Source organism: Pempheris klunzingeri, chromosome 15, assembly GCF_042242105.1.
Source record: "Pempheris klunzingeri isolate RE-2024b chromosome 15, fPemKlu1.hap1, whole genome shotgun sequence".
Taxonomy (NCBI): Eukaryota; Metazoa; Chordata; class Actinopteri; order Acropomatiformes; family Pempheridae; genus Pempheris; species Pempheris klunzingeri.
In genome coordinates, this window is record NC_092026.1 from 19,810,981 (window position 1) to 19,826,965 (window position 15,985).

The 15,985-nt window shown below is 39.7% G+C and overlaps 1 protein-coding gene across 2 annotated transcripts in view; it reads left to right on the plus strand.

Annotated features, from left to right (window-relative positions):
• atp1a2a (ATPase Na+/K+ transporting subunit alpha 2a) overlaps positions 1 to 15,985 on the plus strand; it is a 35,194-nt gene that overhangs the window by 14,048 nt on the left and 5,161 nt on the right. For both annotated transcript variants that reach the window (XM_070844541.1, XM_070844542.1), the window contains exons 11-18: positions 2,035 to 2,169; positions 4,850 to 4,929; positions 6,210 to 6,319; positions 7,506 to 7,681; positions 9,757 to 9,893; positions 10,906 to 11,056; positions 11,815 to 11,983; positions 13,356 to 13,510. In XM_070844541.1, coding sequence (XP_070700642.1) covers positions 2,035 to 2,169; positions 4,850 to 4,929; positions 6,210 to 6,319; positions 7,506 to 7,681; positions 9,757 to 9,893; positions 10,906 to 11,056; positions 11,815 to 11,983; positions 13,356 to 13,510 — 1,113 coding nt within the window. The remainder of the gene's footprint in view (positions 1 to 2,034; positions 2,170 to 4,849; positions 4,930 to 6,209; positions 6,320 to 7,505; positions 7,682 to 9,756; positions 9,894 to 10,905; positions 11,057 to 11,814; positions 11,984 to 13,355; positions 13,511 to 15,985) is intronic.

Sequence of the window (15,985 nt, forward strand, 5' to 3'; positions counted from 1 at the left end):
TGTGTAAAAGTGGCAATGCAGTATTGTGAAAGTCAAGTAAAAGTGCAGAAGTATCATCAACAACATGTACTTTCGGTATCAAAAGCAAGATGATTCATTGTGCAGCAGATAGATTCCTACCAGTGTTATATTATGATAAATTATATTGTCTAAGCAGCATTTTAATGTTGCTGCTGGTCGAGGTGGAGTTCATTTCAACTACTGCACATACTGTTTTATCAATAACAGTGTATCTTTTTTTATAAATGATACTGGTTTGTATTTAACATCTAAAACTAAAGAAAAGTTAAAGCCCTTCAAAACTTTACATAATCGTCAATGCACTTTGTATTTTCTTCTGTGGCCAGTCGATCTTCACCCACATGGCACACTCGGGAAAAAAACACAACCCATAAAAATAATTTGTCAATACGACTTGACACAGCTGCGCTACAGACACTGGCTTACACGCTTAGCCTCCCTCTCACACATAAACACGCGCACAGAGAGGATAATCCAATGCACCCCTGGAAATAACTCCTCCACACTGATACACAAACACACACTCTGCTGGGTAGGTAAGTCAATAACATCCAAGTGTTCTACCAACTGCTATCCTCCAACCTGTGCTACATTGACCCGAAGAAATTCTCTGTGTGGCTCCCAGCGACAGGGATTACAGTTTCTTGACTCCGGTGGGAGCAGACCACGCTGCTGCCCCCGGAGGTGCCCAGGCTTCCTCCCTGCATTAAGTAACAGCCATATCTCCTGACAGTACTCAGACACAGCAGTCAAGGCCTAGGCTCCACTACCATTACAGGAACATGTCCCCATCTGCACCAGAAAAAACTGAGAAATGGAATTTCCTCAGTCTATTTATTCATTCATGAAATGGCACAAACAAGGACAAATCTTGCACAGCGCGTGTCCTTGTTTTGCGGCTGTTCATGAATGAATAAACAGGAACAAAGAGAAATCTCTTGTCTTGGTTCGGCCCTCATCGGTATATTGGACATCAGGTCAGTCAGCTCAGCATGGATTTTAATAATTGGCTCCAAGTCCGGGATAAATTACAGTGATTATCATGGAATTTTTATAGAGTGGGATTTTACAGGTTATCAGAAGGAAATTTTCTCCTAAACGATTCAAGCACCACCCAAGCAACTCTGTCACACAACTTGAAGCAGATAAACCTGCAAATGTGCATCCAAACGGGGGATAATTCGATTCTGAGCCTTGTAAAATAGGCCTTCTTACCAAGTGTAATTTGGTGAGTGGATGTCTACATGTACAAGCAGTCTTCTCATGAAATTCATGGATCTTTTATGAGGGTTAAAATGTATAAATTACATTTAAATGCGCTGAACAAAATCGTAGGAATTTGCCCATCGGGTTTTAATGTGTTGTGTTTGTTTAATTATACTAAAACTGCAGATTACATGATTTTTAAATCCTCTTCTTCCTGAAAAAGCACTCCGTCTCATTATAGGACTTCTGCACAACACTCTAAACAAAAATGGATCACACAGAACAAATTATGAACTTTTAATTCCTTCAAGCATGAATTTACTTATGAGCTACAATCATAGCTACTACTTTGCTATTGATTAAAGGCAATAGGCAACAATGATAATTTCCTACATGATGTGAACTTCTTATATCCAAGGCCTCTCACATCCTTAAAGGATGCCCTTAAGAAACTCTGCATACTGCATACATCAGCCATATTTCTCCTGAAGAAATTGAGCTGTTTTATTTAAATTATTCTTTAAAATATGAAAAGAAAACTAGGTTTTGCACTTTCATTACTATTACATTAAATCATTACATAACTTTAAAAAACGCTGTGGCCAGATTACAAGTGTTGGTGATGCAGATGATACTCGGCCACCTGCATCATTAATGAATACCATAATGGAAGTAAAGAAGAGTCCTCTCCCTTAAAGCTCCCCTCCATCGCAGTGTGATAAACATAGGCAGTGACACAGACAACACTTATTCCTTAATATGCATATATGAGTGACTGTGCTAATGTGCGGGTTTGTGTTCACCCAGAGGGAGACGGCGGGGGACGCATCAGAGTCAGCTCTGTTGAAATGCATCGAGCTGTGCTGCGGGAGTGTTCGTGAAATGAGAGCCAGAAACTCCAAAGTGGGAGAGATCCCCTTCAACTCCACCAACAAGTACCAGGTACAGCATGAGACCAATGTCGCTTCAAGACTTTGCGCTGGAACTGCTGCTGATGAACGTCTTCAGTGGAATCCAAACACTTAATTACAGACTATTCAAGACTCAGTCCATGGCTACTGTGCATTTCAGACATAGATATAATTTTTTTACAGGTTTTTAAGTACTTAAGTATTTTACTTTACTTTTTGGAGTTAATCATTTTCTAATCTTATTCTGTCATTAAACTTAAAGTTAGAATGAGTAGGATTTGCCAGTTGCAGTTTGGAAACACAACATTTAAAGCCTGTTTCAGAAAAAGCTTTGTCCCCTTGGAGTTTTGCCTTGCTAGATTTGCATTTTTTTTGGTGTTGTATGCACCATTTCTTAGCTTTCTCTTGGGTGCATGCTTACGATCTGGCCTGTGAGCAGTTACTGGCAGTGGGCAGCACATCTGAGACCCAAAGCTTGATGCCCAGAAATGTCCCGGCAGAGGGCAGCAGGGTCTCTGCAGATACAGGCGCTGCCACACACTTCTAGTGGGTATTAGTGATTTTTTTTTTTGTATAAATTTGAATTTTAGGAAAATCCTCCTCATTCTACCTTTGATTTTGTATAGAATTTTGTATTGAATGTATTTTGTATTTTTTTTCATGTCTATTTACAAACACGTGTAAATAGTGAACCTTAGCTATTTACCTGGGATGCCTTTTATTCTAAGGCCTATTTGACTCATTATTTTTATTTTTCAAAAAGTTTTCCAAACTCTGGCACCAAATAAACTCACCCAATCCAATCACGGGTTAAAGTTGGCTGTCAGTCGCACACCTATTTTTATAGCATGAAATAACTAATTACAACAAACCCTGATTAGAAAAATGATTACTTCATTTTACATCTTCCTGATTTTACATCAGCGTGACATGAACAAACAAAAATGGCAGAAAAGTTATTTTTGACGTGTACTATTTTTTATTTTTTTTAATAAGGTCCTATTTGCTAACATGGAGGTGACGGCCTTTATCACCTATACTGCATCTTTATATACAGCCAGTGGTCTCAGGAGAATGAACACCTGGGTGTTAAAAGCCACATTAGCTATAATCCCCCCAAGTGCAAATAGCATTGTTGGCCACTGACACCAGGCTCCAAAAGGCATGTGCCCTATTTTCTTTTTTTTTTTTTTTTTTACACTTCTGTTAGTGCGGGATGCATGCCTTGAGTGAATCATGCATATTCATTTTCAACCTTTCTTCCATCCTGGGACGGCACCCTGAACATGCCTGCTCTTTTACAAATACACCCTAATTTACATTCAAACTGTTGCACACATGCACACCTGGAAGCTGCCCAACAGGCAGCAAACTCATCACCGTTGGCTACAGAGAAGCTGTTGCAGTGTTGCTGTGTGTTTTATTCATGATAGACGGATAAATGTGGATTACAGACTGGTTTGGCTGCTTAGGAGATGCTCTGTTGCTACTTATCAATAGACAGAAATCCCTTGTCTGAGATGGTCAAAGCCAAGCCAAGACTGTATAATTGGAATTCTGTTTGTCTTGACTTCCTCACCACACTAGGAGAACATTTGCTATGATAAAACTGGCTCTGGTGAGAAGCTCAATAAGGTTTCTGTGAGGTTAGGTGAGAAGGCCTAATGTTTGATGCACTGGGTGGAAATACTTTGAAATGTCTTAAATAAAATTGGCAAAGCATTCGGAGCTCTATGTGAGGACTTTCATCATAGACACTGAATTTGCAGCCTGACATTAGACATGTATAGTATAGCTAATGTATAGCTAACACAACAACAGGAGCGACAAAACCTAATTTCCTGGATGCTATAACGGTTTTACGCTGTTTTAGTGAATGCTATTAGTCATGACAGGCACATCTTAGGGGTCTTAAGTCAACCTGCATGCTTTGTTACATCCTGTAGGAGTGGACGACAACACTGGCGAAAATTAAAAGTTAATATTGAGCTATGAAAAAGTCATTGCATTGAGCTTTAACAGCTTGCTCAAGGGCACCGCAGCAATTAAGACAGGGGCAGTGTTTCTGCTTTCCACACCCAGTCTTTCCCATCCTGTCTGGAGATTTGAACCAGCATATTAATAACACAACAGCGATGTTGAAGCAACCAAAGGACGTTTGTGCACCTGTTCCCTGACTTAAAATAGGAACGTCTGTGTTGAGGGGAAATAAAAAAGCAATTTTGCTCTGGCTTTCTGAGATTAGATATGCTGTGACTCAGATACAAATTATTTGTGTGTGTTTGTGTGGTTGTATGTGTGTTTGTGTGGGGGGGGAAGGGGTAATGCGAGGTGTTAACACCACAGGAATTCATGTGAGAGTGGGAATGAATGCCCCTTCAACACAGGGAATACATATGACTTACAATGTGCACTCAGTCAAGTCAGCTTCGATAAGACTTTTATTTCATAGCACTTGGAAAAATCTGACACCCACACCCAAAAAATGATTGCTGGCACGAACGTGAAATTCATAGCTGAGTATTACTAAGGAGCACGTCAGTCTTGAGCCTTTTTCTTACAAACACAGAAATGTTTTAGACCAGCAAGAACCAAGCAGCAGTACACCACATGTTTTTTTATTATTATTATTATTTAATTTTTTTTCTAAATAAAAACCTTTTCGTGATCTGTCCTCACCAGTCTTCCTATGCTCCTCCCCTTTCTTCAAGCTCTCAATCCATGAAGTGGAGGACAATCCCGCTGGTCATATTCTGGTCATGAAGGGAGCTCCGGAGAGAATCTTGGACAGGTCAGTTAATCAATAATGGATCGATTATACGTCTCACAAGTAAGACAGCACATTTTTTTCCTCGTTTTACTTTTTCCCATTCCCTTCCAGTGATGAAAACAGACTGCACTACTCTTAAAGGCTGATGATATTTGATACATTAGTCTTTTATTGTTAATGTATTCCATGAAAATGTTAAAACCACCCATTACCATACCGCTTATCCTTATTGCTACTTATCCGCTTATCCCAGCTGCCGCTGGGTGAGAGGTGGAGTACAAGCTGGACTGATCGCCAGTCAACCACAGGGCCGATACATAGAGACAGACAACCACTCACACTCACACTTTCAGGCAATTTAGAGTCACCATTTGACCTGCATGTCTTTGGACTGTGGGAGGATGCCGGAGTACCCGGAGAGAACCCACGCAAGCACGGGGAGAACATGCAAACTTCACACAGAAAGGTTCAAAGCTCAAACTGGACAGCAGATTTGAACCAGGAACCTTCTTGCTGTGTGGCATCTTAAAAAAAACCTTTGAATTAATCCAAGTGACAAGTATTATCTGTCTAATGGGGAAATAAGCCAATAGCAAATATACTTTATAAATATACATATTAAAAACACATCACCATGAACATGTAACTTATTTTGAGACGATCCCACATACACTGTCCTGCTGCCACAATTACTCACTAGAGCACCAATTGTGTATCAATCCGCTGATGAACATAGTACCCAATTAATTTGTGACCTGTTTCAGTAGGAACAAACAGAATTGGTTGGCTTTGGTCCTTTCAGTGGCTTTGCCGAAAATGAGAAAAAAATATAATAACACCAGTCTTATCTTTTAAATGTCTTTGCTATTGAAAATTCATGCATGGGAGTGGGGTTGATATTCTGCGGTGACCAATTTTAAAGCCTTTTTTTTTTACCAAGATATTTATGTGCCTGGGACACGATTCATGATTCATTCTGACCATATTGACTGTAAAATATCACGCCAATGTCGGCCCAAGTCTGGCTCAGTTTCCCTTATAGTCAACCCAAGTACTCCTCTGCCTCTGGTCAGGGTGTAAACATTAAGTCTCATAGAGTACATTTTTTTTTATTATTATTGTTGTTGTTGTTATAATATCATTACAATTCATTACAATTATGTTGTGGTTTTGGTAAACCTTTAATTTTTACCTCTACATCAATAAATATCACATACTTTTTTATACACAGTATACAGAAATAGATCATATTGCCATTATTAGTAGATGTATGATAAGTATTATTGATGAATGTTTTACAGGTGCAGTACCATTATGTTACATGGCCAGGAGCATCCACTTGATGAAAACTGGAGAGATGCTTTCCAGAATGCCTACATGGAGCTGGGAGGACTGGGAGAGAGAGTGCTTGGTAACTATTGTCAGTCTTTTTTGGGAAAAGGTAGCAGGGAGATCATCGCACTCACCTTTTATATTTTCCTTAGTAAACAGGGCAGTTTAGCCACATGTCCACATAGAACTGTGCTTTACTGCAACAGTGTACACAAGTAACAAGGTTTTGGCACTAACCAGATTTGCAACAGACTGGCATGGAATCAAATATGAAATTACCATTATACACAGAATATTAGAGACATGGGTTTTAAATTCATTTTTTATGGTGTGAATATTTGTATATATATAAAAACTGAGCTGGTGGTAGACTGTTGATTTGATTCAGGTAAAATCTTGTGCATAAATATATGTGTACATAACATTTCCCCACATTTTGGGTAAAAATGAAAAAAGTTCAACTTTCAATATATCAAAGTGTTCAGCATCCAGACTCTGTAAATGTCGACATTTTGACAACTAAGAAGAAAAAAAAAGAGTTACCTGGCTTCTTTTCAAAAGTGCCACAGGTGATAATTATGTGCTATCATCATTTTGTTAGAATAGGTGTCACTTTGGCAAACAGTGAAATGTGGAAGTGTCATTTCTGCCATGAAACTCCTCAAATCATGTAAATTATTAACTTTCTGTGATCCTTTAGGTGATGATAATGATGATGGCTTGAGTGTTTCGTGACAATGTTTTAAGGCTGAACCTGTTTTCCCATCAGAAATATTTTATCTTACTTTGCTATATAGGGATTTGCCATATACATATTTAAAAGGCTGTGGATCATTAATAAATAAAAGGGCTGATTCAATTTGTATTTCAGACATGAAACCTTCAAATCTTCATCTAAAATTAAAAATGATCTGTATGCATATTGTAAGGTAAAGGATCATTGCAACCAGAGTACAATGTATTTTCTGTCCGTGGGAGCCTCTACGCCTATTTCATATTAACATTTCGTTGTAATGTTTTAATGTAACTAGCTACAGAAAAACACACTGGGGGACGCTTACTATTTATTGGATGTTTTAGACATAAACCAGCCTTAGGGTCATGAAAAATGTGTCTACTTTTTATCTAGACATTTAAATTGTCAGTTGATGTAAAAGCAGCAAAACAAGAATGATTTTTCTTTCTCAATAGCTGCGTTAGATACTTTGAGATGTAATTTCAGTCAGTTATGAATGATCACCTCACTGATTCCTCTACTCTCGCAGGATTCTGCCACTTGAATCTGTCTTCATCCCAGTTCCCTCGAGGATTCACCTTCGACTGCGACGACATGAACTTCCCCACCGAGCAGCTCTGCTTCTTGGGTCTCATCTCCATGATTGATCCACCGCGTGCTGCTGTGCCTGACGCAGTGGGTAAATGCCGCTCTGCTGGTATTAAGGTAATTGGTTCCACAGATTCAACCTTCATTGTAGTTCCTGAAAAGCCTTTTCTGGGCGTTTTGGAGGAGGGATTTACGTATCAAATGTCTATTCAAATCACAAAATGGAGTCTAAATTACAACCAATCACTCCAAGGGCGGTAGATGATAATCAACGGATAAATTAAGTTCTCTTGCTTTGAGGAAGCTGCTGATACCATATTCAATGCAAACACACAATGAAGACCAGCAGAAGTACCATAACCATAGTGAACACTCCAATACTTACCTCTCCCAGGTGTGGCTGTTTTCAGACACTACAAAATCTTATGAACACTTAAAATCCAATTTTTGATTCGAAAATAAAAAGCAACAACAGACGAGAAAGGATGCACTCAGTATATTCCCATATCACTTTTAGAAAGGGTTCTTTTTTGTAAAATGCAGATTTAGTACATTTATTTCAGCCCATTTATTCATTTTTTAAATGGAATGTTAACTGCAAAAACACATAGAGCAGATGTTTTGCCAGGAGAGTAATAAGCTGGGCCGCAGGAAGGTTAAACAACTTCCTAGAGAGATAAAAATGGATAATGAATAGAATGAGTCATTCTCATTTTAGGGGAAATATTACAGAAATGGGAAAGGGATTTTGCACATCTAGTTCATCATGTAGTTCTCATCCTTTGATAATGATTTTTTGAAAGAAATACTGTAATTGGCTTAAAGAATGATCCAGAGGCACAAATGAGTGAAGATGTTACTTTTGCTTATGTAAAGACAAAATGTGGTCCTGAGTAAGATCTGACTGGGATTGAAACATCATCCATTTAAAGACATTTGTAGTCAGGAATGTGGGCGGGCATTGCTCTTTTCATCAGTAGCTTTGCACCTATTGTATACCTTGTGCAATTACATTCCTCCTGTGAGTTTAAGTCATCGTATTAAAGGTCTATTTAATGATTTAAAAATGGGTACAAAAATCAAAATATTGACATCATACATCAGATATTGTAATCCACAACTTCATCAAGCCAAACCATCTGTTTTAGAGAGATTTTGAGAGGGTAAATAGAGGCTAAAACCTGGGACATGATTGATATAATTTTATTCTATGCAGATGACATAAGTTTAGTCGCTGTGAGGTGGTGTCAGACAGAATGTCTTGTGCTGTAACTGTATTGTATGATTGAGTTGGAAGAGCACAAGTTTGTACATAGATGTACACTCACCTGTACCAATCTGGTGTATTTCCTTGTAGCTGAGCCCTGGAGGCTTCGTTGTTTTAATTACTTTTTAAGGGATGTAGTTCTGACACTCCAGTGCAGTCTGAAGCCTTTAGTACAATATATAGAGCTCAATCTTTATTGCACCTACATGCAGCCTTTGTATGTCCTGCTGTAGGTTTTGATGGTGTTGGAGATTTAAAGACTCCAAATAAGTCATTATAGCTCAACTTTTCTTACAAGTTTCAGATGCGATACACCAGATAATTAAAATAAGTAATTACTCAAGTATCATAGATTTGCACAAATTTTGTCTGGTGTGAGATTTTATTGATTTTTATGTTTTATTTTCTCCAAAATTACAGTAGAGCTTTTTATTCAAGTTTCTTTAATTTGAATGACTAGAAAAATGTGTCAGAAAAGTTCCTTTAGGACAAGATGCAGTTTGCAAGGCACGTGAAAACTAAGCACTGACCATTGAAGCTGGTACAGCTCTGGAAGGGAAATGAAAATACGCTGCCTGAAACCAGTAATATGACATTGTTAACCTGCAGGTCTCCTGGTGTTTGATGAATAAGGATCTACAAGTGTTTTGGAAAAGTTCTACTAGTCAGTATGTGGAAAGTAGAGTAGCCACAGACATATGCTGCCCTTGTTTTTTGGTCCTTATTTTGCCTATGGGAACACATCAAACAAAATGATTGTTGCAGTTTACTGCCAGATTTGAACCCTTAACCCCTAATAGCACCATTCTTTTCCAGTGTAACTACACATCACATTTGGATGACTCATAGACCCTTAAGGCTCATACTGCACTGTAGCTCGTGTGATAATGCTCTGTGATTTATGGGACCTTCTGTTTGTGGTCAGGTGATCATGGTAACAGGGGACCACCCAATCACAGCCAAGGCCATTGCTAAAGGTGTGGGCATCATCTCTGAGGGCAACGAGACGGTTGAGGACATCGCAGAGAGACTGAACATCCCTCTGAGCCAAGTTAACCCCAGGTGTGTGTGTGTGTTTGTATTATGTGTGTGTGTGTGTGTGTCAGAGGAGGTTTAGGCTGTGTGCTCAAGCCACTAAGAGTAAGTTTTTGTGGGGATGTGTCTGTGAGTATGCAGGCAGCGATGTGCCAACTGGATGTGTGTGTGCAATGTTATATATATGTTATGTATGTGTTTATAGAAATAGTTTTTGGGAAATATGTTTATTCAAGAGTTAGATGAGAAGATCGATACCACTCTGCCCACTGAATATGAAGCTGCACCCAGCAGTCGGTTAGTGCAGATTGATTTAAAGGTTGGAAACAGGGAGAAACAGAGAAGGAGCAGGAAAATCAGGAAAAGCAACAGAGAAGGGATCCCTTTTCCAGGAAGGACAGACAAGCATAGATGCCATGTGTACAGCGTACATAGAAATAATACTATAGTAAAGTCACAGTATGGATGAGTCCAGGAGTTTCTACAAAGAAATAGTCAGGTACACGAGACCCTGTAAAACCACGGCAACCATTTCTGCACTTTGGTTTTTGTGCAGATTAAACATTAAAACAACACACTGGGATGAGTGAGCTTTAGATGTTCTAGTAGGCGGATTTTATTACCCTTTTACAGAGCCAGGCTAGTTGTTTCCCGTTTCTAATTCTATTGTTAAGCTAAGCTGACTCCAGTTGTATTTTGACAAACAAACATGAGAGTGGTATTGATCTTCAGTCTCATCAAACTCTGCAAAAAAGTGAATAGGGTTGTATACCAAAATGTCAGACTCTTTCTTTAAGAAACTCTGAAAAATCTTATGTTTCCTGCCATGTGCAGTGTCTGTGTGTGTGTGTGTGTGTGTGTGTGTGTGTGTGTGTGTGTGTGTGTGTGTGTGTGTGTGTGTGTGTGTGAGTGTGTGAGAGAGAAAGAAAGACAAACTGACAAACTGACAAACTTGAGGAGAAAACAACAAAATGTCAATGCTCCACTTTGCATAATTGCCCCTGGTATCACTGGCTCTGTGTTTGTGTGTGTTTCCCAGGGATGCTAAGGCTTGTGTGGTGCACGGCTCGGACCTAAAGGACATGAGTGCAGAGTATCTGGACGACCTGCTGAGGAACCACACTGAGATAGTGTTTGCTCGCACCTCTCCTCAGCAGAAGCTCATCATAGTGGAGGGCTGCCAGAGACAGGTCAATGGACACTGTGAGAGTGTGTGAATGTGTGTGTTTGGGCCTTTTTTTGAGAGTGTATAGCTGAATAGCAGTGTGTGTGTGTGTGTGTATTTGGTTGAATATAAGTATGTGTGTGTTTGTGATAAAGTCTGGATGAATGCTTGAATGTGTCTGTTTATGTCTAAGTGTGGAGGTATGGTTGAATACAGGTGTGTGTATGTGAGTGCGTGTGTGTGTGTGTCCCTGCCATTTAAAGCTGAATACAGTTTACTGTGTGTGTAACTGTTTGTGTGGGTACGGGTGTGTGTTTGAGCCATTTGTGAGTGCAGGTGGTTGAATGGATGAATGCAGGGTTTGTGCTTGTGCGTTCGTGTATGTGTGCATGCTATGAGAACCATTTGTGAGTATATGTTTGAATACAAGTGTATATCTATAAAGTATATGATTAACTGTATGTAAAACTCATATATTAAACCCTATAGTATACGCCTTAATGTATGTGCTCAGTTTTTTTGTGTGAAATGTATCTTCACTTGCACACATATACTGAGGTCATGCTACAATTCACCCTGACTCTCTCATTCTTACTGCGTATGACTGAATGATTGCAACTCAATTCCATTTTTCATTTAATCTCCCCAGAGCTGCTTTGAAAAGACATTATTAAGACAGAAGGGGAGGGTGAAAGAGAGGGGAGTTGAGAGAGAAAAGCTTAAATCATGGTACTTATCTTTCTCTTCTTGACACTTTTTGTTCGCTGGTCCTTGTGGGTGCAGGGGGCGATCGTGGCTGTGACGGGTGACGGCGTGAACGACTCCCCGGCCCTCAAGAAAGCTGACATCGGCGTTGCCATGGGGATCGCTGGCTCTGATGTGTCCAAGCAGGCGGCTGACATGATCCTGCTGGACGACAACTTCGCTTCCATTGTCACAGGAGTGGAGGAGGGTGAGTATGGGGGAATGGCAAAGAGAGAGAGGAAGAGAGACAGGCCGACAGAATGGACGAATAACAGGAGGAAATGAGAAAAGAAGCGAAGATGGAAAAAAGCCAAAAAAGTGACACAAAGAAAGTCTACCAGCAATATTTCAGGTTATTTTGGAAAACATTTGTGAAAACTGAAAATGTGAGTATGATTGTAGTTGACTTGGACAAGAGACAGACTTGGCTAGTTTGGCTCACAGGAAGTAGACTGCAAACTGTATCAGTTTTCCTCTTCCAATATTTCCATGTTATCATTTTGGAACAACATCCTCCAAGCTAGCAGTCTACATGCTGAAAATGCACATCTTTCAACTGAGGCATTGCCATGAGCTGCTAACATTGACTTGACCAGTTTACCAATCTGTTCCACTTCACAAAAGCTTCTATAATATCAGTTTCATAACATTCTGCAAGAGCTGCATACACCTATTAAATCATGGTTTTAACAAGTCCAGTGGGCTCCTACGGAGCTAAAGAATAGGCAGACTTCCCCTCTAGGGCACTGATGATCAAGTTATGTTTGTCTTTTTTGTCAATGAAAGTCAACATAAATCCTTTACTGTTATCTGCCGTTTTCTTCTGCATGATGTAACCATTTTACTGCCAGATCTGCCGGACAGACCTCTCTCCAGCACTGGCACAGCACTAAAACAAAGTATGGAGATAGGTCTGGCAATGTGAAACTAAGATTAGACTTTGTAACGACCTGAACTGACATGAGATTTTGCACTGATAAAACCTGGGACAATAAAAAAGAAACAAGACAGCACCAAGCAGTGCTTATAAGTATTATATTTTCATGCCTATCTATTGAAAACGATGTTTTAGCTGTCTAAATGTGATCACATTTGAAAGGAAAATGTTCTAATGTTAATAATAATTTTAATGGTCATCATTGAGAGACTTGAAAGACTTGAATCTTGACCTGCAAGTTGCCTATTAAGACTTGTGAATTGACATGCAATTGCCCTTAAAGACTTGACTTGAGAGTTATTCTGATGGATTTGGGATTTGCGGCTTGCCACAAGAGGCTGGTGTTTAATCTAAAGTAGGGGTTGCTATTATGGTCTGAGAAAACCCATTAGTTATGTGGAAGTGCTGACAGAGCAGTCAGAGTTAATCATTTTTTATTTCAGTGAGTCTGGAAAATTCACTCAAACATGATGAAGCCTGTAACATCATAAAATAGCAATATTCAAACTACACCATGGTAGCATGTAATCAACACCCTGTCCAAAATCTACTCTCATGTCCCGGTATTAATAATATGTCTACATATACATATCTTTCATCTCTACAAAACCATTTGTCTTTCTGGTGTTTGTGATCGCTGCAGGTCGTCTCATCTTTGACAACTTGAAGAAGTCCATTGCATACACGCTGACCAGTAACATCCCAGAGATCTCGCCCTTCCTCCTCTTCATCATTGCTAGTGTTCCTCTTCCGCTGGGAACTGTCACCATCCTCTGCATCGACCTGGGCACTGACATGGTGAGCAGAGGGGGGAAACTAACGCTTATCTCCCTCTTTCAGTCCCTCAGTGCCATTGTAGACATAATAACAATCGGTTTCTTTCATTATCTCTATCAATAGTTTTGACTAAGTTTTTGAAAAATGGCCACATAATAGACGTATAGACTGCTGTCAAGCCTGCATTGTGTTGTAAATGTATGATGTACTTTCTGTTGAACACATTTCACTTTTTTCCTGGCCTTTAGCATTCAGGTTTCCAGTGTCCAAATTAGAGCTTTTTGACAGCATTCATTCTCCCTCTCCACACATTTGATATACAGGAGTTTAACAGGAGGTCATGACAACAAAACACAAGGTTTTATCTTTAGGTTGCATTCTGGTTGTTGGCAAATTCAAGTGGTTCACCTCAATTTAGGGATGATGATTACTGCATGGCTACAGACAAGCTAAAGGTGACTTAAAGTGTAACTTCGGCCCCAGGTCTGAGCTCTCTTTTTATACAAATTTCATTAGAAAGATCCGTCCCAACCAGTTGACCCTACGTCAGCGTTGGCCTTGCAAGAGTAAGGGCAGATTCAAAACAGTAGATGGCATGTTGAGCCATTTTCAACCCATAAACTATTGATTTTCATAAATTTGGTAAGAACTGTTAATATTAACACCAGCATTGATGTGTTTCATCTCAGCCCAGTCATATCATTTAGCTTACAGCTTAAAAAACATTTTTTAATCACGTGCTACCTCTTTAAGGAAACAAGTGTTAATACTGTGTCAAATATGAGTGCTTAAAGGCAAAAAGAACAAAAAAAAATGTTTGGTCTAATTTGTTCTTTCTGTCGGTGGGAGAAATTCGCTTTTGGCTCACGGCCGACGTCCATTTGTTCAAGCAGAACAAAGACTGGGTGACGCTCACATACAGATTTACATTTCACAGCTCTGCCATTTCCAGATGCCAGTCTCTCCATTGTATTTCCAGCAGCAACAAAAAGAGTTGCTGGCACACTGCTTGCCTGAGGGGCGTAATCCATCATCGCAAAAGAAAGAAAGCACCGGATGAATATATTCAAAAGGACTTGTTCACTCGTGCTCATTACTTTAACTTTAATTTTTCCTGCTCCCAGCCACCAGATAGTCGCATGCGGCTGAAATAGCTTCTTATGCATCCCAACGAGCCAAAAGCAAAACTTTTACAAGGAATTAGGTACATTTACTGTCATGGCGTCATACTGGACTGCTAAGAAACATTTTAGATAAAGACAAAGCGGAGCGGCTTAATAAAGCATTCTTAATAAAGCACTTCCACTTATTTACTTACTCGAGTGACATCAAAGATGAACTTTGTTGGCTTTTTAGCAGCGGGACAGATTTGTTCATGTTGACAAATATTTCTGTAACTGTCTGAGATCACAGGGATGGTGCATTCTTTATTACTTGGATTTCTCTTTAAAGACGTGATGATTGAAGCTTAAAAGCGCCTAATTTGTGCACCTGCTTTGCATATAAAACCCCTTCCCTTCAAAGCAACATGTCTGCATGTATTTAATAACCACTGGTGGAGTGAACAGCTGGATATCTGCTTTGAAGAGTAGGACCCTAAAAATGAAAATATTTAAATATTCAATAAAGTACCTGAAAAGTGTTTATAGAACAGTACACAAGTAAAACTACAAATTTCCCGTGTCTGCTGGTGAGGTTGTTAACAGCTTGTTAACAGCTTAGTTCAACTCCAGGCAACAGGCTCGAGGGCTCTGCTGAGATTTAGCAGTGACAAGCAGCACTTGGAGTCTGCTATGATTATTTTTAGCAAGCACTGCCATGTGGAAAGGGATGGCTGGAAAGGATGTTTATCAAATCAGGATGTGGCACACTCAAGAATACTCCAAGACTGAAATTTGGGTATTGCACACAATCACACAAACACACAAACACACACACGCTGTCAGAGGTGTAAAAAATCATCAGCCTGGCATAGTCGCATCCTTTCTTTCTCTCCAAGTCCTCTTCAACTGCTGTCGGTCAGGGGAATATAACACCAAAAACAAACTGGATTTGTAGACAACACAGCCTGTATTCAGTTTCACACTGTGCCAGGTCCCCATCTCAAATCCCACCTAAGTCCCAGAGATATTCCGTCTTAAGTCACACGTATTGCTCTCTTGCTTACCTGGTAAAACCAGCCAATATAAGATCTTTATTACAGGGACCTTTCTACCCTCCTATTTTATGAGTGTCTTCAATTCACTATCAGTCTCTCTCCTCTTGTCCCCTCTCCCCGCCCGCTCTCTGTCACTGTCACTGCTCCTTTTTCCCTCTCCTTGCCCTTTTTCTGTCTCTTCTCATTCCACATGGTGATTGAATGCTGAATAACATTAATGGTGATATGTCTACGGTGCCCTGTGTCTGCCGCTGTCATCATGCCTTTGTGCCGTTGCCACAAAGACAAATTCCTCCACATTTATCGAACAGGATGCATAATGTGAGCTGATCCTCTGC